Here is a 25314-nt window from a genome sequence, read left to right as displayed (position 1 = left end):
TACCATTGTGTATTGTCGTTGTGTGTGTGTGTGGAAAGAGATTGTCACATTAATACCCATTTAACAAATCCAGAGTGTCATACAGTCCTTCATACTAAACTGAACATATTAATCATAAAATGAGGACTTTTTTTGAGTGAATTTGGTACAATACACAGTTGAAACACTGGCAGCAAGAGTTTTTAAAATAAACTGATGTTTGCTTGGTGCAAGTACTATATGCCTGACTATGAGCATGTATTCCTACAGTAGGGAGGGTGCGCCTCTGCATGGCTCATAGCAGAACAACAAATCTGCCTTCACTTCTATCATCAGTAAAGCTAGACAAAGAGAGCGAGTGTGAGGCAGGAAGTTGTGTTTTTTATGTATCATGAATTCCTTTTTCTCACGCTTAACAAATAATCAAGTAATTACATCTGATAACACTCTTAATAGAGTATCAGTTGAGGAGTTGTAATTGATGGCTACTCAACATATTAATGTATTAGCAACACATTGGCTAATTTCCAGTTTTATACGTTTTTTTCAGGTGCATGTATTTGCCCAGCCTCTCTGAAAGCAGAACAATACTGTCGTAGAACTATGAAGGCAATGTTCACGTAAAAGCAGGGCGAATTCTTCATCATTTGGCACTTTTCACTTAGTCTCACTAATTTAAGACGAACACCAAGTTTTATTTTGAAAGTCTTACCGGAAAGTCATGTTGTACTGGTATCTAACTTAACGCCGTTGAAGATGGTGAACATCCGCCAGCGTTTCGGTTGGTCCGCCTCCCTCCTCCCGACTAAATTCGGCTGTTCTCGTCGCGAAGCGTCCAAGTGGCGGAGGGGGAGGAAGGAAAAGAGAAGGAGGGGGAGAGACTGGTCGCACTGGCGAGGAAAAAAAAGTAAACGAAATTAAATATTAACACCGACCGTCAGCGGAAAGTGAAAGCGGTGTGAATCGGCAGCTTTGAAGTCAGCGACGAGGTCCATGTAGAGCCGCTTTCTCACAGTCCATGGTGTAAACACACTAGTGTTGTGTGACATTGCGCCGTGAGCCACACAGCAGAGGGAAAGGTCTCCTCCCAGTCTGTTGACGGATACAGTTTGGCTTCAGTGAAAGGAGACGCGACTAGACCCGACTGTACGGTTTCCCCCCGGCCAGGTAAGACTGCCATGTGTAGATAAAACTGTCGCATTGAACGGTGGACGTAACCGCGCGTTAAAAAACCAGAAGCAACAGTTGGTCTCAGATCTGCTTTCTACTACGAGACACATTTACTGTCATTGCTGCTGGCAAACAGCCTTCATCCGTTTATGCAACACTTGGGTGCGGATTCATACCTAACAATGTTCAATGTCCTCATCTGTGACTCCAGTGAGCCTTAATGAGACTCATGATATTCAACAGGTGATAGCTGGAGCTCCAGGTTTACTCAGCACAGTGCTGTCTGGGCCTTCTGCCCTGATTATTCCCCACAGGCCCCACCTACTGTATTTCCCACATAATTGATTATTTTTTTTTAAAGCAATAGATTATTCCAGAACAGAGAGAGAGAGAGGGGGGGGGGGTACTTTCATATAGAGAAAAAAAACAGCCACTTTCTTCACTCTCTATTGTGAAATAGGTAATCTCTTGCAACATTGCCAGTTTAACATGAAGCAATTAGATGATGATGGTTGAAGTGAGGCCCCACGCAGGGAAGTGGCCCGAGATGTTTACGTGGAGCATCAACAGCTCTGTTGATGTCCCCCTGGCCATTAGGACGGAATACAGACCGGCCATTGATAAGGCCAACTCATTAGTACCCTGTTCACCGCCATCAAAGCCTCCTCTCAACGCCCATCAACATAAGAGGGTCACACCACACACTGGATGCTGGGGATCACACACTCCCTGCCTTCATGCTGATGACAAGGGGTTCGGTTTTTGTGTTGTCGCGTCGACGACGGAGGGAACGGCCTTTATGACGGACACGGAGGAAGTGCCTCAGAATTGAGACGCAGATGTGAACCTAAATCTGTCGCTGTCTTCCTCACAAAAGCACCTCCTGATGCACGCTGCCTTACTTACATTTGACACTGTGCACTCATGACCTACATGCACTGGCGGTAAAAGCAGGGGATATGCTCGCCTGGGTCCAGACCTTTTGTATTTGCTCGCTTCACTGAGTTGAAAAGTCTGTCAGATATCAGACAAGGAATAATGTGATGTTTTATTAGAAATGAAGAGGATGACGTCCAGGAACAGCTGCCATGCCTAATGCTGTCTAAGGTCTTATCATGAACCTGTTTGGCACAATTCCTTTGAAACAGAGACTAACATCCCCCTCCCCATATTGTAAAAATGTGGACATTCCTACAGCAAGTACTGTTAAGCAATACTTATTGAGATGTGTGTTTAATTTAGAGGTAAAAACCCCTTTAACTGTCATTTTAAAACTCTCTACCAGCTTTGCTGCTGCCTTTGGATGTGTGCGAGTAGGTTAGCCCGATTGTTGGCAGGATTTAACGTGACGTGTGTTGCATGTAAATCGATTAGTGACGGGAGGAGGGGGTAGGAGATCGAGATGGGTACAAACAATGTCTCGCTTAATGCGAGGAGTTGATAAAAAAGAAGATGTTAGGGGAGTCCTTGTGCAGTTAGAGATTGAGGGGAGGATGGATTTTAATTTCCTTCCATATGAGTTTAACTCGTCGTACAATGGGCGATCTGTTGGGGTCATGTGGGAAATGGCACACGCAGCCGTAACCAATGCTGTAATATCTATTGGCCGACAGGCTGCTCTGGAAGCGGCCTGCATCTCCTCCGACACACAAAATGCAACTCGACTCGATCGACAGCTCTGCTGGCGGCTTTCTGACATTTAGTTTGGTGACGTATCGTCCGTTCCCTCACTGAGCCGCTGATGTGAGTTCCCTGCAGGTCTTTCATTGTACACACTTTGTTGAAGTAAGACTTTGGTGTGTGTAAGTGCCTGTGTGTGCTTGCTTCAGTGCCTTTTGAGTGAACTTACGATTTCCTTATAGGCAGAGTGTTTCCTATATGTTCTTGAACACATGCACAGATGCTAAAGTACTAAAGTACATGTTTCCAAAAGCGTAGAGTATGTTCTTAAGTATATGTTTCTACCTAATCAAAGAGTAAGTTCACACTCTTTCCTGTCTGTCTCTGTTACTCACATGTAATATATTATTATGAAAGACAGTAGATATTTCTGTGTATACTAAAACAAAAATCCAAACATCTGCTGCTTCCAGTCTTTCAAATCAGACGATTTCATGATAGTAAACTGAAAACATTATGGGTCTGTTTGTTTTGATAGCAGGTGTTATATAAGGCTCTAGACAAACTTTTTTTTCAAATAATTTCAACTGTCCCGACTTTTGTTATTGTTGCCTATATTGGTTCTTTGCATAAAAACACAAAATTCAAATGATTAGGAAGCGTGATTTGATTAGTATTTATTTGTACTTTAATAGAAGTTTTGATTTAAAAAATTAATGCATTTTGGATTATAAGCTGCTTAGAGCTAGTGTTCAGAAGTGAAACAGGTCATATTTGCAATCAGCGAATATTTTCACTAAATATCAGCCAATCCAGCTTTCCTTAATAACTAAATGTTACTGCAGAGTATGCAACGGTATGACCAAAGAGTAGGTAAACTAGATGACAAATTTGAGGAGATATTTAATGCACACTGTCGGTCCTTGACAGTAGGGTATCGTTGGCAATTAATGATTGAGGAAGCGTCATGATTTCACCTCCTATGATTCAGCTCCTTGATCTATCAGGTCTTTAATGTCTGAATGTCTGAAGATCAAATGTGTTGAAGTTGGTGCGTGCGTGTGTGTGTGCGTGTGTGTGTGTGTGTGCGTGCGTGCGTGTGTGTGTGTGTGTTGGTAATCACAAGGCCTAGCCTGCAGTGGTTTGCTTGGATTCCACCCTAGCCAGGAGCAGATGTACTGAGAGGAGTGGTGGTGACATTGTGGATTGGCGTCACACCCATCTGTTGGTTTGGCAGCAAAATTGCTTGCTTTCATGAAATACCGGGCATTACTGGAGCCCTTTTCATTGGCTTTACTCAGCAGAAACATTCTCCAAGATATTGTTTGAGTACCGGTATTATCCGTCCTTATTTGCATATGGATTAGAGACTGCAGGGTATTCAGTGTTACAACACAGAGGTGAGGAGAGGGACGGTAGAGTTTTTCACTGCTGCCTTCAGGAAGTAAGGCACTGTTAGTGCTCATGTGCTAATCAGATTGACATCAAACTCAGATGTACACATTTGCAGAGCCGAGCAGGAAGTGTTGTCACAGCAACCATCTCAAGATAGGTAAGAAAGGTGGTGTAACGGACCTAATTTCCCCTCATTCCCCTAAATGTGTCAAGAGATGGTGCTCTATCATCATGACTCTTGGGTTCTCGCCCTTCTGCCTTTTTCACCAGAGCTTTGGGCAGAGCTTCTCTAGTCATGTGTGCAGAAGAGACAGTTGACAGACAGAAAGGTAACCGGCGTCTCCACCCAAACAAGGCGCACTATTATCCTTGTGGAATGCTTTATTACTACAACTTCCTCCTCAAGGTCCTGCACAATTCATTGTTCATGATCACATTTAGTTTGGTTAAAGGTTAAATGTCACGTGATTTGAGACCTAATCCTTAACCAGGGCTTCTGCCACTAACAGTGACTTGTTTTTATTATCATCGAATAGGCATGGCACGATATGAAGGTTTCACGATCATCCTGGCCCAAATAATTGCGATTCTCATATGGTTGCATACATTTAAAAAAATGTATTTTTGTATCCTGATAATGAACATTCACCACAATCTATTATGTGTGTTTTTGATCCAATGCACGTTCAAATCCAAATCTTTTTGTTGTTGTTTTGATTAGATCAAATTGGCATTTTTAAAAACTGCTTATTTTGACTGCTTATTAAAACATACTTTTTTTTAAACAAGAAACAGCCAGCTGCACTAGTCTGGATGAGTTCTATTGAGGCTGCTATGAAAACCAGCTATGCATCAAGAATGATTTATTGACCGAAAGTTTCTGAGCGACAGAGACACAGTGTGCACGTAACCATAGCAACTCAGCGTCACTCCTAAGGTGGAGCTGCTGACTGAGTAAGACAGTAAGCATGGAAATGAATTACAATATAATAGGTTTGTGGTTGTTCCTCACTTTCACCCTGATGGTCTGAGTAACTTCCTGCTGCTCAGCCTCGTCTTTCTGTGTCGTAATCTGTGATCGTTATGCATTCGTTTGTCACTGCGCAAGAAAATGGAGGCTTTTTTTTTTGGCAAAATTTGCAGGATGTTTTCCTTTTGGGTTTTACATTTGTTGTTGACGAGGCCTGGCCTACCGTATGTTGAGACTTGCTGTCGTTTACCAAGTGCTGGCACTTTGCTGTGATATGTGTTATCCAAAATACCCCCCAAAAGGAACATATGTTTTTGGAGAAATCTTGAGTACAGTGTGTGGATTCTGAGCACATGAATCTTAAACGAACCAAACAACAGATTGTGGTGGAAATTAGCAACAACGCCACCTTGAGTCTATCTTCCTTTTTGTAGTTTTAGCAGGGGATTTTCCTATAATTTAAGATTTAAGTTGTTTTTGGAGCACAGTGTACAAGCATTATAGATTATAAACTATACATCTTGGCTTTTTTAACTGTAGCATGTCTATTGACCAATCACATTGCATGATTTGAGAGGCCTGTTTTGCAATACTGCATAATATAACAAAATTTAACGCATAAATTGAGTGTAGCAGCTTCACAAACACATTTAATCGTGCATGCATATAACGTAATAGGTAGTTCAGAATAATACCGTAAAGCCAACTCCATGGTTACAAATGAACGGTGACATTTAAAGCTGTTTTTTTGGTCCAGCTTGTTCGGGTGTTTGCTGCACAAACACGTATGTTCATCTTCAACTCTGACAGAGAGAAGGAAGCAGATAAGATATGTGTGTTTAGAGTGTAAACTGTGTCCAAGGTTGAAGATCTTTGTAGACGCTGATCTGAGGTTAGATTTGCAACTGTCCCTCAAATTGCCAAGGTTAGTTAATGAGCTGACTGCTTGTAAGCATTGTAGAACTTCACAGTGTGAAGTTTAAAGGCTACTGCCTCTGAAGAGTGTTAGCTGCAACTGATGATATAATATAACCTAATCAATATTTCACACAAATGTAATAATTCATCATCAGTTATGTCTGTGAACTGTAGAACAACCACATATTTTCAATTAATTAATTTCTACATGCTGAAAAGATTGGTTAAATAGTTCAAAAATACTTTTATGTCTCAAATATCTGGATTAGGTATTGTGACAGTGAGGCATAAACCCTGGTATCTGATTGGTTCTCTGTATCAGCTGATCTCCAAAGCTCAGGTATGGGTATTGGTATTAGTGGAAACAGTTGGATTGGTGCAGCCCTATTAATAACTAATAACAATAATGTGAAGCCTACTCTTCCAAAACAAATAAACCCGACACTCTAAAGAGTGATCAGCATGAGGGGATGTGGTGGTAATGTCACAGGAGGGGATGATATTTGGCAGTGTCATAACGCCCAGCAGCCGTCTGTAGGAACAAATGAATAGTGTCTCTCTCACAGAACATCGGGCCTTGAAGCACATTTTGCGGGTTCTGTTTTGAGAGCTCTGTGTGTGTGTGTGTGTGTGTGTGTGTGTGTGTGTGTGTGTGTGTGTGTGTGTGTGTGTGTGTGTGTGTGTGTCTGTGTGTGTGTGTGTGTGTGTGTGTGTGTGTGTGTGTGTGTGTGTGTGTGTGTGTGTGGTCTTTTAAACACTTTACATAATGTGAAGGTTGCCCCGTCAAGAAGCGAGGACACACTGCTACTCTCTGTGATAAGTTTTCAATATATTCAGCATGAAAACGTTGTTTGGGGTTTACTTATTTTATCAATAAAAGCAAGCTGCATCACCAGGTTTAAGTGAAAGAAAGCAAAACACTTAATACGGTGTAGCATTCTGATATTTAGGAACATAGAATAACAGTGATAGCGCCCACAAATCTGCAGTACCTTCATCTTGCCACATGGTGGTGCCCTCGGACTGCCTCCCTCCAGCTGTTGGCTAGGTTTGTCTGCTTTGGCTTTCACAAAGGCTAAAGTTTGACAAGGTGCTTACAGTTAGAAGACTCTCTCACACAAACACAAACACCATCTGTCAGTTTGGCATTTTCCAGCTGGTCCAAACATACTGTAATCTTTTTTTATTAAATTCATCAATTACACCTCTGTTTATTCTTGCAAGAGAGGAATTCTTTAGTAACAAGCGGGGTGGCATTAACACATGAGGCAGACCTGATCCGCGGTTTGTTGGTAACCCACCTTCAGTTACAATACTTACAGTGATGCTGCTCATAATTATGTAATTTTTCATCTTTTATTTATATTCAGCCTTTTAAGTCAGACCAGTACAGAAAAAAAGTAAATAAAAAAAATGTAAAAAAAAACACAATGACATAATTTCTGAATATATGCAAACCCAAAAAGAACAAAGAGAAAGAAAATGAACAGTTAAAAAAAAATCAAGTTCAATATTATTATGATTAAGCAGATAGCAGATTATTTCTGGTAGGGTTCGGCTGATTATCAACTCAGATATTCTGAATTTTTATCGTTATCGGTCATTTTTAAAGCTGATTTGCTGATGAAACAATTCCATTTTAAAATATGCTTCTTTGGCTGTGATGCAGCGGCAGACAATACTCTGGTCTTTATCAATGTCCCGCCCACAGCATTGGTTTTAAATATACATTATCGGTCTCCTAGATTAGTAATCAGCCCTGAAAAAGCTGTATCGGTTGACTCCTAATTTCTGGGTGGAATATGAAAAACTTTGACTGAATCTTTAACATTTTGTACATTTTTAATAACTCTTTTTCCTACAAATGACCTCGTGATATAATGTATAATGAATGACTGAAACCTAATGTCTATGAGCGGCTTTGCACTTGGGATGAACTAGTATTTCAGATATTCCTGTACAGTCAAAAGTGTAGGAATGTCCTGTAAAGCCAGGTCTTCTTGCTGGTTTGAAGTACTCCCACTCACAGGAAGACACACCTTTTGTGTGGACACAAACTCTCCTCATTTATCTTATTTCCGCTGACACCGTGTGCAGCATTTCATATGACGGCAGTCCAAATATGGGCATATCCTGTCAGAGGACGAGACCGGCCGGCATTAACGCTTCCTGTCAAACAGGTAAGGAAGTATAGGAATGGACATGACTTCCTTTGAGTGTGTCCTGTATACGATCGTGTTAACTAACCGGAGGAAAGTTTAAGGTCCAGCAGATTCATGCATTTCAGCTTAAAGTCTCCAGTTTCAAATGACTGTGGAATTAGCATGCAAATTTAGCTCTGTGTGTGTGTGTGCGCGTGTGCATGAGTGTGTGTGTGTGTGGGCGAGCAGACTGGAGAGGAACAGTGTCACTTTGATGGATTCTTTAATTTCTTTGGCACCCTTTTATGAGGGAAGGTTGCTGGCATCCCAAACAAAGGGCAGTATGTGTGCTCCCTGACTCAGGCCTAGTCGGGACTCTGAGAAAGAGCTCGACACCTGTGGCATCGGGGCAAGCATCTACAAGTGTTTGTGTGGACAAACTGCACTCCTTTCTGTCGCCTCGGAGTCCTCGGGGCCCCTAAGTTTTTGTCTGATGCCACACTATGTTACTGTGTTTCAAACAAGCAGAAACAGGTGTCCGAGAGACGCACAATCGCTGTCTGTTTCCTTGTCCACAGTCTCAGTTGCTGGAATCAGGTGCCTCATTCACATACTGTGAATTTGACTCACACTTAAACTGCTCCGAGGCTTTGTTTGACTGATTTATGGAGTAATTATCTCTGATCTGGTGCATGGTTGCAATGAGGCCTCATATTTTGTTATTTTGTTTACCTTTCTGGACAAATAGGCAATGTTCCCTCTGTGCAGGCTTCTTATTGGAAAACTAGACACTTATCTAATTGTGTTGAACATTTTTTTTCCTTCTTTACACGAGCAATCAGCTTCAGAATCTGCAATTCAGAGTTTTGACTCCACCTGGAAAAAATGATTACACCTCTGTGTACACACACCCCTATATGTGGAAGACTTTACCACAGTAGGGTTTTGTGTGAGGTTCCTACTACCAGGCTTTCTGTGCATTACCGTGAATTCACTCACTCACACTATGGACACAAACTTGATACTATCTCCACAGCAGTATCCACCATTGCCTTTGAAAACAAGCAAGACTACTTGTATGCCTTAGGGTGAACCCTGCGACCCCGGAGTCGACCTACGTGAGCTGAGAAATGGATAGAAGGGAGAGGAAGTAAAGGGAGATGAAGGGAGGATGAGGAGGAGGTAAAAAGGGATTTAGGGTGGGCTGCAGAGGAAGTGGCCTCAGTGTGACCCACATAGTGAGCCTCTTCCTCCGCCTGACATGTCTTTGAAACTGTTAGATGAACAGAGGCGCAATGGTTGGAGGGAGGAGCGGCCATTCATGTGGTTTCTGATTAATAGTGTCTCGGACCCCTTTGTGAGTGTGTGTGTGTGTGTGTGTGTGTGTGCATGTATGTGTAGTAGTAGTGTATGTTAGTCAATCTGGCTGCATGTAACTCAATGTGTCTGTCTTAGAGGATGTGTGCCACCGTTCTTTTAACTAATCTCAGCTTTCGTGCCTTTCTGTCTTAATTGTCATCCGACCGTACTGACTCCACTTAATTTATCTGACTTGCTTTAATTGGAGATGTGAAGTGTCAAAGAAGTATGCATTTAGAAGGCAGGAAGCGTCTCATGAAAGATCCGAGTTGCATTGTGGGAGATGTAGGATGTTTTTTCTTGCTAAACTAACGTCTGCTTCAATTTTGATCATCATTTTTGAATCCATTCATCATATGGAAGACAAACACTAAATGGCTGAAGAACTCTTTTAATTGGATCTTATAAGGATAAGTACGGAAGCGTATTGTATTCACTTGAGTAATTTTTTTTTTGGGTTTGTTTTTTGGAGTAATTATTCCTGTTTTTCTGAGTAATTTATTTCTGTGGTCTGTTTTTCTGAGTAATTTATTTCTGTGGTCTGTTTTTCTGAGTAATTTTTTTTTGGTCTGTTTTTCTGAGTAATTTTTTTTTTGTTTGGTTGTTTTTCTGACTAATTATTTTTCCTGATTTTCTGAGTAATTCTTTTCCTGTTTTTCGGAGTAATTTATTTTCTGTTTTTCGTGGTAATTTTTTTTCTGTTTTTCGTGGTAATTTTTTTTCTGTTTTTCGGAGTAATTTTTTTTCTGAATTATCGCGATACTTCGAACTCCCGCGAGAACCTCCAACCTGCAAGCGACTCCCATGGACCTGTAGTGACTCCTGCATACACATGCGACGCAAAGTCCTCAGGTGCCTGCGTAAAGTGGATACACTTATGGTAATACCATCTATATGACTCAAAGACAGGACTATCTCCCAGTGTCTTAATCCCAGATCAAAGTAGAACTTGATCAAACTAAACAAGTCGGTCATGTTGGCCTCCATTATCGAGCTTTCACAAAGGAATGAATGCGTCTATTGTTTCAAATGCTGTCTAAACTCAGAAAAAAAATTATTCAGAAAATCAGAAAAAAATTACTCTGAAAAACAGAAAGACAAAATAAATTACTCTGAAAAACAGAAAAACAGCCAAAAAAAATTTACTCCGAAAAACAGACCAAAAAAATTACTCCGAAAAACAGACCAAAAAATTAATTACTCCGAAAAACAGACCAAAAAATTAATTACTCAGAAAAACAGACCAAAGAAATAAATTACTCCGAAAAACAGACCAAAGAAATAAATTACTCAGAAAAACAGAAATAATTACTCCAAAAAACAAACCAAAAAAAATTACTCAAGTGAATGCAATACGCTTCCGTAGATAAGAGCAATTATGAGTTAACTGATGACTCTGAACAACATAACCGTTAAGTGTTATGCTTTCACTCTTCTGTCTTGAATCTCGTTCTCTCTGGCCTTGACCTTTTGCCTCATCCCTCTTCCCGCTCGGCACTGACCGAGGCTTACAACTGTGTCATAAAGCATTGATTAAATCATTCACCTGGCCTTGTTGGAATGCAGTCATGAGGTGATAGTGCTAATCAGTTTGGAAGTGGTTACTCATCGTGATACTGTTTCCACTGTGTCAGTATTCGAATAATGAAAAACTGCATCAGCATGATTTACTTTCTACTGTAGACACTTCCTGACTTGTTGCTGTGTGTGTGTGTGTGTGTGTGTGTGTGTGTGTGTGTGTGTGTGTGTGTGTGTCTTAGTGCACGGGTTACTTCTCATGCAACTTCTCTGTTGTCACGTGCAGTAATCTCATGCCTGTCATTCATGTCCTTGTTTGTTCAGAAATGTCCCTTCCTTTCTAATGTAGATCATTGAGTCCTGAACTATATGCAGTCAGTGCAATAGATCGAGACACTGAGAGCATGTAATTTGTCATTAAACACTCCTGAAGTTATCATACACTCACTCAAGTCATTTTAGAGTTGTGTGACTTGTTTGAGGAAATTACTAAATTGTATCTTTTGCTCTAAAAAGGCCGATGCCCTTTTTTAAGGGTGTGACTCTCAAACTATCTAAACCAAATTTAAGGTGTTTCCAGTTTCGTTGTTGCTCATATCAATCCCGCTGTTCCTTCCCTTTTCTTAAGTTCAGTGATGAGATGACACACAAATAAGGCAAAAGAAAATGATCCCCACACTGTCCCAGCCTGCCTGTTGAACTCTGTGTCCCTCTGAGCAACACTCTGGAGTAAGCAATGCTTCTCAAATATTCACCGATTTAATGAGGCAGTGGCAAAACGTTGAATTATGTTTTGTGCAGCAGGAGCTATGAGTGCTCTGAAATATGGATGCAGCTGCAGACTTTTATTTTGGTGTCCCAAATTTCCAAATTTCAATTATGCTTCATTTTCATTAATGGATGATAGTTGTTTCTGCACTACCAAATAGCTGACAACCTGTAATAACAGCAGTGCTGAAATAGAAAATAAAACCCTAAAATTATTAAACTAAAGATAATAATGTTCAACTAACATGCAGAAGCTAAGAAAAATCATTCTCACACACACACACACACACACACACACACACACACACACCTATACCTACCACGACATTCAGCTACTTGTATTATTCTACATGCAAGGTTTTATAAGGCTGTCATGAGAGAGCTGAGAGTTTTGTGCATTCTGCAGTTGAAAACCCAAAGATATTTAATTTACCATCATATGTGACGAAGAAAAGCAGCAAATACCCACGTTTGAGAAGCTGGAACCAGCATATTCTTTGCTTGAAATATTATTTAAAATGCCAAATTCTGATATTTTGTTGATCTACTGATTTATACTTGATGCACTTTCGATTTATATAGCAGAACTGGTCTTTCCCGTTTCGCAACATTAGCTGGATTGCAAACACAGTCCAGCTGTATTTAGCTTTAATTATATTCCTCACAGTCAACGAGTCCACTTGCTTCCATTCTTCAGTAATCAGCGTGTTTACGTTCTGGTTTGCACTGCAGACAACTTCTCTCGACTTATGATGCTGAAAGGCTGAAGATGACTGACTTCAACATGTTCTCGTTGTCCGCTGTTCCTCTAGCATCCGAAACACGTGGAAGAAAACCCAAGCTGACTGAACACAGTTATCGTGGTTTCCACATGGTGCCTCTAGCTGCCGTTGTCCTGACATTTAGTTTGATGTATTGGAGAGGCACACGTCAGCAACGGCAGTTACACGTTGGCTCCAATGATACGCCGCAATCCCTGTAAATGAACTGTAAATCCATCCTCAGGCCGTTCTGGTGCTGTGAGAGACTTTGTTCTTGATATTCTGCTGTTTTTATGGAAATGCTTTTTGCTCGAAGGAACTCCATAGATTGGCGTTTCTCTCCTCTTAGCAGTAGAACAGAGATTCTCTTAATTCAGCTATATGATAAATGAACTTCACCACTTTCTGAAATGAAAAGTGTAATTGTATTGAACCTTTCTGATGATATAGGAAGCTCTGTTTGGTCTCTCTCCCCTCCCCTCTCACTCTAACCCTCCTGACAGAGGAAATCATGCAGCCTGCATTTTCCACCACTAATCCCTTTGTCCTGTTTAACAGGGTTGGTAGCTGCTATGGATTTCACAGCCGGCTGATTTCATAGTATTTTTCCTAATATTGTCATTTACCTCACCTTAACTGTGCAGTGCGAGCCTATTTTGAGACTACAGGACTTAATCCATGGGATGTTCAATAGGCAAATATTGACATTTTCTTTAATTAACTCAACATTATTACTAGCTTTAAACGAGAATTTGTGTATACGTAAATATCACAAAAGGCACACAGACATGCACTTACATGCATTGCATTTTCTGACTGACACACATTTTTGTTCACCCATGCACACACGCCCCATCCCCATTTATGTCACCCTATGACTAATCCCATTTCCTCTTCACTTGAAAAACAAACTCTCCTTTACAACCTTTACATTGTTTACTAAAGAGCTGCGTGACGTCCAGGCCATTATCAATGATTCCATCGGTGCACGCTGCAGCGGGCAACACTGCAGACCTTTGGCCTTGTCTTTTCCACCTTCGCTGTAGTGGTAACATGAATTTGGACCCGCTCAGGGGTGGAGGCTGGAAAGACTGAATGCATTTGTTGATTGTTCCATATAGGCAGGGCAGTGTTGGGTGAGAGATGGAGATCTATTGTGTTGTATCTCCCTGCCTTCGTCATGAATAGCAGCTTTCAGAGGCTGACGCGACGGGCAAAGCACTCACAATAGCTTTAAGTTTTATGGCGTTCCTGACGCCAGCAGCAGATTTTTGGCATGCAACCAAATGCAACATACACACAGCTGCACGATTTGCCTTCTCCAGCTCCCTCCCTCTCTCTCTCACACACACACACACACACACACACACACACACACACACACACACGCTCTTATCTCAGTCTCAGTGGCAAGCGCACGTCTTTTTCTACAACCCTCTGCTCCACCATTCATTCCTTCCCTGCATCCATTTCCAGCAAACTCCACTCGGCTTGCACTAAGCTTTCTTTTGTGCCGTTTTTTTGGACAACAATGCTGTTTGTTTTCCGTGGGCAGGGCAGAGCAGAGAGACGCTGCCTGGCAGCCTCCCTTGCCTCGGTCGCCTGTGTCTCCTGCATGTCACCCTCTGTGCGTCTGCAGTGACGTCTGAAGGGCATTATCTGCCAAAGGCCTCTGTTTGTTTTGGGCTGCTCTGGGCTTGATAATGGCCCATTACTGGGGAACCAGAGTCTCATTGGCACCTCAGTGGAAACTGCGGAGACTTTTGCTGCTAATCTGTATGACACCCAGCAGTCAGTTTAGTAACACTTTGCTACTGTTTTTAGCTGGAACCTGCTCTGCTGAAGCCAGAAACAACACAGACCTGTTGGCTATTTTTAGTGCCTCTACTCTAGCTTCTAGTGTAATGCGGCTCTTAGGTGCTGGCTGCCTATTGTGTGTGTTATTGTGTTGCTCCCAGATGTTTGGCACGCTGTGTGTAAAGCCACAAGTTGTGTCTAACTTGTTTTGCATCAACAAGTATGCAGCTCTTTACATAATTGGCTCATTATCTCGGGACCTTCCCGTGGAAGGAATGCCAGGGGCTCCGTCGACGGTTTCATCAACGGAAAGGAAAAAATATTCCAGTCATTGTTGTCTCCCTTTGTTCTCTTCTTAATTCTTTGTCGTGCCTCTCACACGTTGAATAGTGTCTCTTGCGTAGTAGAAGTGCGAATTAGTCCTTGTGGTGTCGTGCAGTTATCGCTTACGTCTTCTCTACACAATTAATTGTACCGTTGCTTTGAAACTGAAATCCTGTCCCAAGTCTGTCGTTGTAATTAATAGTCAGTGTATGATTGAGTGCAGTTTGAATATGATTTAATTTAATGTTTAATTTTGGGGGTATTTTATGCCTTATTATCGGGCAGACAGGAAATGAGGGACTGCTGGACTCCAAGTGTGCAGTTATAAACCCGTAGACCACCAAGATGCCTGAATTCCTGCACTAATTATCTTACAATGGTTATGGAAAAAAAGGGGAGGCTAAATGTGCATTTAATGTTCAGCGAGTGCCTCGCGTTGTTTTCAGAACACAGTTTGAGGTGTTCAGTAGAGCTGATCATGTGATACCAGTATTGGAAATGCCTCTGATCTGACCTAAAATAGAGTATGCACTGATATTATGTTATGATGTCATTTATCAGCTCATTTACGCTACAAAGGAGCGACAACATGTGTCACTCCGGAGCTGTACATCCTGCCCAATCAGTACAGCAGGCATGAGAAGGAAGCTCACTTGTTAGTGACATTATTTCCAGAAAAAAAAAACGCCTCTTGAATTCATAAAAAAAGTAAGTTAACGTGTAATTCCTGCAGCATTACTTGTCAGCGATTTAGTCTGGGCTTGAAACAAGGAATCAGTCATAGTTTATTTGGACAGGAATGAGCCTCAAGTAATTGCACTTGAATTTGGGATTTAGGAACCCTGCAGAAATGAGTCCAGTCTAGTCTTCTGTCTAGACACTGTGTGACTGTGTTACAGTACGCTGGATTGTTTTGTTTTTTCATCCTGTCAAGCCCACTGAATTTAAAGGATTGTGCAGATTGCCAGATTCTGAGAACCTACTGTATGGGGCTTTAAGTTGAACTGAACTCTGCGGTGATACAGAAAAAAACACACAGACGCATCATGGTTCTTGTCGCGCCACGTGTAATCTAGACAACCTTCTATTAATCTTTGCACAGTCCTGCAGCCTTCCCTGCAAACGTCTGCTTCCACAGGAATAATGAACACTCTTCAGCCCGTGGTAATCGAGCGGTCTTGCAGACGGGGTGTACAGGACGCTGAAATTCCCAGTGTTTCCTTTGTACTGAGTGTGCGGCCGGTGGCCTGGGCGGGGTCCCCGTCAGCTTCACTTATCTCAGCGGCCATACCTGCAGCTCTGGGTGGTGCTGCAGCTCTGTGTCTCGTCATGGTTCCCCTGAAGTCACACAATCTGCCCTTTTCTGCTTCTCTAAGCTGTATGTTCTTCACTGTGGGCTGTACAGCTGATACATCGTCTCTACGACGGTTACTGTAAACAAGGGGCGCAATTAACATGATGAACTATCATTTCATCTTTGTAAATAGTGGGAACTGCCCATCACCGGTTCTGAGAGTCCCAGGTGATATTTTCAAAACCCAAAGAGCCAAATAGTTTCCATTGATTTCTGTGGACTGATCGATTAAACTAAGTTGTTTCAGCTCCATTTGATGCTGTACATGTCTTCAGGGTCCTCCTGTCTTATGGTTTCTGTTTATCCTGGTAAACAAAGTCTTTGTGATATTTTCAGTGTCAACTACATGACAGTTGCTGCCCTTTTAACTCCTTCCCTTTTTTTGCTGGTGGGAAAGTAAAGTCACTGTGGTGGCTCTGTTCACACCATCTCCTCCCTGCCTCACCCTTTCTCCTTCACAGACCAACACACTCAGCAACCAGAGTCTCCCCTCCTTCCTCCGTCTCCCAAACACAATCCTACTTTACCCAGGAACTGATGACTTGAGTATTATTGAGTTTGATAAGCATGATAACCAGGCGAGAACAGATCAGTGTTTATAGTAAAGCATGAGGAGAGTGCACAGTAGCGCTGATCTCATCATGCAACGAACTCCAGTAGGGGGTTATGTTTTAGGTGTAGCGACGGGTTTTCACTCGGCTGGAAAAGTGCTGACTGGCAGCAGACGGTATGAGAAGGCTACTTTTAGCTCGCGGACTGGGAAACTCCTTCTCGTGGGGAGTGAGAGAGAGTGCCTGGGGAGGGGGTGTACATGAGAGAAATGGCAGAGTTTTTGTGTGTGCGTGTACACAAGGGAGAACAACCAATATACTGGCTTGTGGCTTGGACCCAAGTCTTTGAACTCCTTTTGTTCAAAGCGACAGACATCTGTCTAGACTCCAAATATCGCCTTTCCACAATTCACTGTTCTTCACTTCTCAGCTGGTATATAAAGTCAGATAGACGCCAGCCAGTAGACATCTCGGTCTACATTTTTTTAAAACATGATCACGATTAACGTAACTGGCGGTTAAAAAAAAACCTTGTGCACGACCATTTATAATTGCAGTATATTCAGGAAGATTAGCCTTGTTTCAGCATGCTCATGTTTATCATGTTCACCGTGTCAGCTTAGCATGTTTGCATGCAGTTTTCCCGTGACACGTTTTGGATATTTGGGAGGTTTGGGACATTGAAGTGTCTCCTCACAGAGGCCTAATTCCAGCCTGGGTCTACATAACTTCCACTCAATGCGTCTCCCAAGTTGTTGAAGTTCATGGAGTTGGCGGCAAAACACTCTACAATGTCTATCATCATTTTTCTCTTAAAACGTAACTATGGGCGCTTACTAACTAAGCTATGTTTTCACAGTCTTACAAACCACAAACGAGATGGTAGAAAATGACCGGCTTGTTATTTCAGGGTGAACTAAATGGAAAGCTTTGCACGTGATCTTTACCCACCTATCGTCACCTCGTGTCAAGTCTGAAGTGCAGCCGTCAATTCTTAAACCCTGAAGCAGTTTGTTTCCAGTGGTGTTACTTCATTAAAAGAAGAAAAAAAAAAGCTACTCCAGGCTGAAAAGCCTCAGATACTCTGAAGGGACCACACATACTGTACAGTTGACAGGACTGACTCTTCTTTTAGCCTTTTATTGGTGTCGTTTGTATTCGTCAGCAGCAAATTTAAGAGTTTTCTTTGAGTCTGAGCTGCAGTGTAGTAGCAGTGTATCACACACACACACACACACACACACACACACACACACACACACACACACACACCGTTTTTCATCTCCGAGTTTTGGTGTTAATAGCACTGAGTCATAAAGGCTCCCTGTTCTTAGCACTTTGAACGCTGTGCTAATGAATGGCATGTGTGCGGGGGGATATGTGTGTGCTTGTGTGCGTGTGTGTGTGTGCTTGTGTGCGTGTGTGTGTGTGCAGGGGGGCTGTTGCCGCTCCGTGCAATAGGTGGTCCCTGGCTGCTCTGTGTGTTTCTGTTTTGACAGGGTGGGCTGTGAAATAGGTGGTCTTTTTTCTGATTCTAGTTGGAGGTAACATTTTTTTTTTTTTAGCAATGCTCCCGTATGTGCATGGTGGTGCTTAATGCCGCACACTCACACATCGGTGCCCTCCCATGGAGTTTCAGTCAGAACGGTGCTGCTGGTACTAGCTGGCATCACATCACAGGGGCTGCACAGTTTGACTGAGGTGACTCAGGAGGGATGGTTTGCCTGCAAGAATCACTTCTAAGTGCCGGTGGGCCGTTTCATGATTTAGCTGCGTATTCCTTCAACTCCACATGCTTCTTTTCAGCCTTGCTAGCTTAACGTTTTTTTTTCCTGTACAAAGATTATTAGTAAAGAAGTGCATAACACAACAGCCCTTGTCTGAAAAATGATTGCACTTCTGTATAGCAGAATTTTAACTAATAAAACCTTGTGCCAGGCTAATGAAATATTAATTATGTACTTGGATTTCTACTAATTTAACTTAGTTAATCACATTCGGGAGGCTAGCGTGTTAGTCTATGATGCTAACCAGCGTTACCTACTAGAGCTTTTGTTCCTCTTGTCCGAAGGTATTATACTATTATGCAGTTTGCTGCAGCAGGATGTGAGATTAGCTGTGGACACATATAGAAGTACTCACTCACTCACTGATGCACACACACACACACACACACGTGTCTCTTGCAGAGGTCAGCAACTGTGAAATGTGTCCATAGTGATATTTTTATGAAAAACAAATATAACAACGTTTAAAGCCCACAAACGGAGCGGCCCTTAACATCATAACAACAGTTCTCACTACCGGCAGTCGGCAATAAACATGCTCAGAGATTAGCTCGCAAGTGGCAGCTCTACAGTAGCCGGGCGACTCTCCCATCATGCAACTGTTGCAGGTTGTAGTGGGTCCTCAAGAGTCTCCCAGTTGGCTATTGAAGAGCTCATGTCCGGTCTCCCCAGTCAACCCAGCTGCTCACAGCTATTCTCATCTGACGAGGTTCCGTTCTGGTTTTTATATGCAGCTCTGTTATCTCTGTTCAAGAGTGATTCATTGTTTACACTGTCAGCTGAGATAGCAGTGTTAAATTCAACTCCATGAGCTCTTAAGCTCTCTGGGATGGTTTTCAAGAGGAAGGAGTCCTCCTCGTGTAATATTCCCCACAGCCCTGCCGTGTGAACGCTGTTTGCGTTTCCCATGATATCTTTTCATTCATTGTTTTACTTGATCAGCAGCTTGTGTTAGCATATTGCACAATTTATAAACCACGCAATCTGGTTTGCTCGGTAGTGCCAGGAGATCCAATTTCTTACCGGGCATCATTAATTGATCTGCTCAGAAAATTGTTTCAAGAGAATTTGGTGATTAATCTGCTCTGCCAAAGAAGTCGGTGACTAATCAGCAGTCCTTATTGAAACTAAATATTTGTTAAACTGATTTCAGTCAGCCAAGATTGGACATCTTAAACCACTCCACATCATTTAGAACCAAACTGTCAGAGAAGCAAACACATGGCAGTGACTTATATTCAAAGACTCCTCCAAACTATAGAAATAAACACCTTCACTCATCATGTATGGATAAAAGGATTTTTTTTTACCTGTGGTGGTGACGGCTCTCCTTTATGACTAAGATGAGAATGTTTCTTAAGGAGTGCTGGTCGCTTTGCATTGTACAGCACAAACCTTTCATGTCTCACTTTCATGTTACCAGTAACATTTTCGCTCTTTGAGTCAGATCTCCGGCAGTTTCCTTTGCAGTGATTACTTGTCTTTTGATGGAAGTAAAAACTCTTTAATCAGGGACTACCCAGCTTAAGTAGATGGAGATCTTCCTTTCCTTCCTATTTTTGTTATTTTTATGTCTTTATTCCTTCCTCCCATCAGAGGCTGTCTAGAATGACTACATCCTGCAGGGTAAATGGGGTGCAGACAGGGTTGAACAAAACAAGTCAAATGTTATGGGTTTGCTATTAAATGCATGTTACTCTCAACTGTTGCGTTCAACACTTATAACCTGAATTAGGTAAAATACTGTCCAGACATTTGTAAAATTCTCAGAAACAATTTCACAATATGCAGATGGAACAAAATGCCTATTTAATTGTATTTGATTATCAGATAAGTTCTTTTTTTTTATTTATTTACTTCTTTTAAAAGAAATGAAGATTTTCTTGTAAATGGCATCATAAACTTCTGAGAAACTGTACTCCAAGCTTCCTGTTCCCTACTGAGAAAAGTCTTGGTCAAAGCGAGCCATGTCACAAGAAGTCACGTGAGAGAGAGAGAGAAAAAAAAATGCTCAAGGAAATACTTGTGTGTTTTTATGAGCAACACAGACAAATGGCAGTAAAAAGGAACCAGAGACACTGGAGCCAGAGCTCTCACATGGGCTGCAGGATGTGCCTGGGCTTGTTCTCATCCAGTCTGTAAATGATTAGCAGGGATGGGAATCACAACCCAGAACCACTGCAGCCCTCCAACGCTTCACTCCCCCTGTGGCACACACTTAAACACAATGTAATCTTTACATTTCTTTCAATATAGATGCTTTGCAATGTCCGATATAGTCATTGTAGTCGAGCGCCTATCAGCCGAGCTCACGTTTCAGACTGTGTACACTGTGTACACAGTGAAGCAGCAGGGCTACTGTGCTGTATGCAATAGGGATAAACCAAAGGGAAAAAAAGAAGGCAATCAAATTTAAACCCACTGGAGTTTTCCACTACATGTACATATAAAAAAAAAAAAAAAGATTTGCAGGCTTGTCTCAGCCTTGTGGGTACTTCTTCATGAACAAACCTGGTTTTTGGGAACTAGCCTGCAGGGGAAGAGGAAGTGTAGAAGAGAACTCATTGACACGTATTAAAACCAACAGCTGTATGTATTGTTAGACACTTAACCTGCAGTACATTAAATCACTTGCAGAACGAATATTATTATAACAGTCTTCCTTATCTTCACAACCGAGTTCTCTCTGGAATCTGACACAAGTGTGTGCTGTCCTGCTGTTTTTATTGTGCGTCTCCAACTTGACCTGGAACTGTTAACCTGGGGGGTTTGCTTAACACACAAAATGTACTGTATATGTCTCATTCTATGCAGTGCTAATCAAGCATTTCTTTGTTGTCCTTCATCACAGTGTTGCATTGCCCAGGATGTCTACGAAGGCTCACAGCTCCAACAGCATCGCCCATGCCCGGCGAATGGTGCAGCAGCTGAGAATAGAGGCGAGCATTGAGAGGATAAAGGTGCAGTGCAACAATGAACCACTTTTTATGCATTTTCATATTCTAGACTTTATCCCTGTTCCAGTTTTTTTGATTTTTGTAATTTCCATTTCAGACAATTTTCTATGCCTACATTATACATATTTCAACTTGTGGTAAATTTCACTTGCTGTTGTTAAATTCGCTCATAAAGAAACAAGATAATTTATGCTTCAGCAAAAATAACACATCACTGAGAAAATATAAGGATTTCTTTAAAAAAAACGCACCATTTCCCAAATGTAGGGAAAATCTTAGCATCCGATTAGCTTCTCCTAATCTCATGTGACTAATCACGTGAGATCTGCTTTAAAAAGTTACGACTTCCTTTTTTATAACCCAAATTGTCTTGCCTTCCATTGTTCCTGTAGGTGTCCAAGGCCTCTGCAGACCTCATGAACTACTGCAGTGAACATGCCAGAAACGACCCCCTCCTCATGGGCATCCCTGCCTCAGACAATCCCTTCAAGGACAAAAAACCCTGCACTATATTGTAGTAGATGCCATTTATTTATTTTGCTTATTAATGTCGCTGTGCTCTTTTTGTTGGGAGGGGTGGACTGTGATCGTGTCATTACCGTGTGTTCACCTGTTGTGTTAACAAGTCAACCAGAATCTTCTCAAAAACAGCCGTTCGTAACGTGCAAAGAAGGCCCCACTAGTGCCACTGTTCAGTCGGAGCTCCGACCACTAAACTCTTTGGCTGCATGAGTTGTGATGTCATCAGGTACAGAATGTTATTATTTTCTAATTATTGTTAACACTCCTCAGTGATGGACTTGGTCCTTCCTACTGTACATAAACATCCTCATCTCCATTGGGCGGTGACTGTTACTGTCTCTCTGGTTTGCCTTAAGTGAATTCATACAGCCAAAGTTTCTCTTCAGTCCTTAAAAAGCATATTTCTTTCAGATTGATAATAATAATGGGCTTATCATGTGGCTTCAGACCAGTATTTTACAGATGTTGTGCCGTTTGGATCACAATGGCAGGGTTTACATTGAGCCTTTCCTCAAATGTTACCACGATGTGTCTTTGATTGGGGACGTTAATGTCACTTTATCTGGTGTGTAACTGGTGACACTCAGTATTCTGCAACCCAGGTCCGACGGGTTCACGACAATCCGCATGCTGTTTAATCCATCATTTTCCGGTTTAGTATGATAACCACGGTATCGTGTTGTCTTCATCTGATTTAATAAACCATCCTGGGGGATAAATCATCCATACAAACATCTTTAATCCAAGTTCATCTATGCTCAGATCCAAGCCAATGGGATAGCGACCCCAGTGCTGTGATGCTTTTGTCAGCTGTACGTGTAAAATGTGAAAATGCTTAAATCATATTAATGCAGCGCACAGTTGTTGTTATGTTGTCCTCAAGGTGTCAGCTGACATTGTGTGTGGGCAACAACTGTGTCATACCCTGGGATCAAACCAAACCAATGGTACTTCATTTAAAAAAAAAAAAACTGTCTGAATGAGACTATTTCTCACCAATTCTTCAGAAAACTTTTTGTGGTACGATAATTTTTAGGACAGTGACGACAGAGAGCACGTCAGCAAGTGTTGGGCAACACTGGCGGCTGTGCTTACTCACTCATTGCAAGTGTCTTAGTCCAGAATTAATGTGCATATCGTTGTCTTAAAGTGTTTTTGGTACAGGTGTTAATGGTAGGTGTCATTGATGATAAAAAAAAAAAAAAACACTCGCAAGACTGCTCTCCGTGTTTTTCCATTTAAGCTGTAACCTTTGTGTCGGTGGGGGTCTTCAGTCATCAGTCTAACATGTGATTCTCTGGGGGAACGTACCCGCTGTGGTAAATGTAACACGGAACAGAATAGATAGCGTAAATTAAGAATTTCTTACACTCTAAAGCCTTACTTATGTTTGCCTTGTATCTTGAACAATACTCTTAAATAGGAGTACTTTCTTTAAAAAACAACAACAACTTTCTATCAAGTGTTTTTAACCGTGGGATGATGAGATTTGTAACATTATTGTGCCATCTGTTTCTGTCGTCATGTCACATGCAACAGAAAAAAAGTTAATTGTGTTCCACTTACCTGGTGCTCCACTTTTCAGCAATTTCCGTATTGTTGCCTTCTCCAATGGTTACTTTCAGGTCTTCAAATCGGCAAAATCTGGTGTTCTTATCCAGTTTTTATTTTTTATGATTGTCTCTAACATTTATTTTTCTCACTTGCAATAAATAATTCTGTATGCCTCTTTAAGGACAAGTTCAACTACTACAACACCATGATTTCTGTCCATTCAGCAACTCTGTAATAGACTTATTGTTCCATTGATGGATTCATTTAACTGTCAAAAACTGCATTTTGATGAATGTCTTTATTAATATACCAACCTTTGTATGAAGACTGAACTAGGTTTAATAATGGTAAGCATTCCTACAGTGCAATACTGTACTAATATATCAATAAATATGTGTTTTTCTGCACAGCCAAAAGATCTGATCTTATATGACCACTTGATAACTTTGACGCATCCTCAGATTTGCAGAATTATATATGGAAAGGTATTATTTTTATTGAGAGTTCTGCCCCTAGTGTATCTGAGGCCATTTCCTCTCATTAGTCATTTATTTATATTTCCCTCTGGATAGGAGAGACCTCCAGGCCTCACTGAGGCTGAACACAAGAGGGCTAAATATAGAAAGTACCAAACCCTGATTTCCGCTCTTGGAGAGAAGAGTTGCTATTTTAGGGAAAACGTCTGCTTCGCCCCAGAGACCGTTTTTGTTCTCTGTTGGTGGCCACTTGGGTTTCTCTGACCTTGTTGCTGGCCAGCTGGTGGATAAACGGCTTGTTTAATTTTCTCCCATGCACAATGGGAAGATCACACGGGAATAATGCTCATTGTCACCTATTGTATCTCTTGCAGAAATGAAGAATTGAACACGACAGCTCTCACACTTAAAACCCCAATGCAACGAAATTAACTTGTCATCTGTTATTCATTGTGAAGCACTCTGCTTTCCTCTTGTCATTTTCTCACAGATTGTGCCGTCTTCTCAGAAACATCAAATGTCACAATAGAAAAAGCCAGGTGCATGAGCATTGTGTAGATTAGCACCTTCACTGAATGTCAAACACAAATGTTTTTTATGCACACAGTGAAATAAATCATAATGCTTACACATACATTTTTATTTGAACCAAAAAGAGCTCTCTAGAGGTATTCCTGTAATGCACAAACATGACACAGACTGCCTCGAAATTCTCTGTAAGCATGAATGCCCCCTGAAGGCCTGAAGCATGCCCCTCCACCAGAGCACAGCTTCTGCAGTAATCCCAGTTTGTCAGCATTGTGAGAATCACTGGCTGGCCGGCTCGCTGACCATGTGCCTCACTGGAAATCTGCCCTGGCAGTTACAGTGTCAGTGTGTTGGAATGTGCTGATGAGGGGGAGAGGAAGGGGAGGGACGGCCGGAGGGTGAGGAGGAAGGGGGGGTTATGTGGGCCGACTGCAGCCAACATAGATTCCCAGTGTCATATCTCATTTATATTATTCAACCATAACCAACGGGAAAAACGTTTTTCTCAAATGTTGTGCTTTTTTGTCAGAGACAGAGAAGGGCAGGGCTTGCCTTTAGATTTGTAAAAGTGTCTTGCAGGAATCCTAAAACCCAGAAATGAGTTCACGTTTTTACACTTCGGGTTCCCTCGTCTTGAAGTCGATGGATTTTTGCTTAATTGCCTGAAATTAGACATGCTGGTAAATACAAGCTGGAGAGATGTTAAGGTTTACCATGCAATGTATATCAGCACAAACGCCTCTTGTGACTTTTGAAGCTTTTACGTGTCTTGTTTACAGCCTCGTTTTGCATTCACAAGCTCATGCATCTTAGGTGGAGTCCGTTTCTAACGTTATAATAGCCTTAAATGCTTTTACCTTCCTGC

The 25314-nt window shown here is 41.7% G+C and overlaps 1 protein-coding gene across 1 annotated transcript; it reads left to right on the top strand.

Annotated features, from left to right (window-relative positions):
* The first annotated feature begins 816 nt into the window (after positions 1-816).
* On the top strand, positions 817-23861 carry gng12a (guanine nucleotide binding protein (G protein), gamma 12a). Its single transcript, XM_084007232.1, has 3 exons — positions 817-1146; positions 21264-21372; positions 21762-23861. Exons 2-3 carry the CDS (start codon positions 21280-21282, stop codon positions 21885-21887), a joined length of 219 nt encoding a protein of 72 aa, XP_083863358.1. The 5' UTR covers positions 817-1146; positions 21264-21279; the 3' UTR covers positions 21888-23861.
* Positions 23862-25314: the final 1453 nt, after the last annotated feature.

Source organism: Eutrigla gurnardus (assembly GCF_963514095.1).
Source record: "Eutrigla gurnardus genome assembly, chromosome: 4".
In the NCBI taxonomy this organism is placed as follows: domain Eukaryota; kingdom Metazoa; phylum Chordata; class Actinopteri; order Perciformes; family Triglidae; genus Eutrigla; species Eutrigla gurnardus.
Note: the sequence above shows the minus strand (reverse complement) of the source record. Positions and strands in the feature narration are given on the sequence as shown.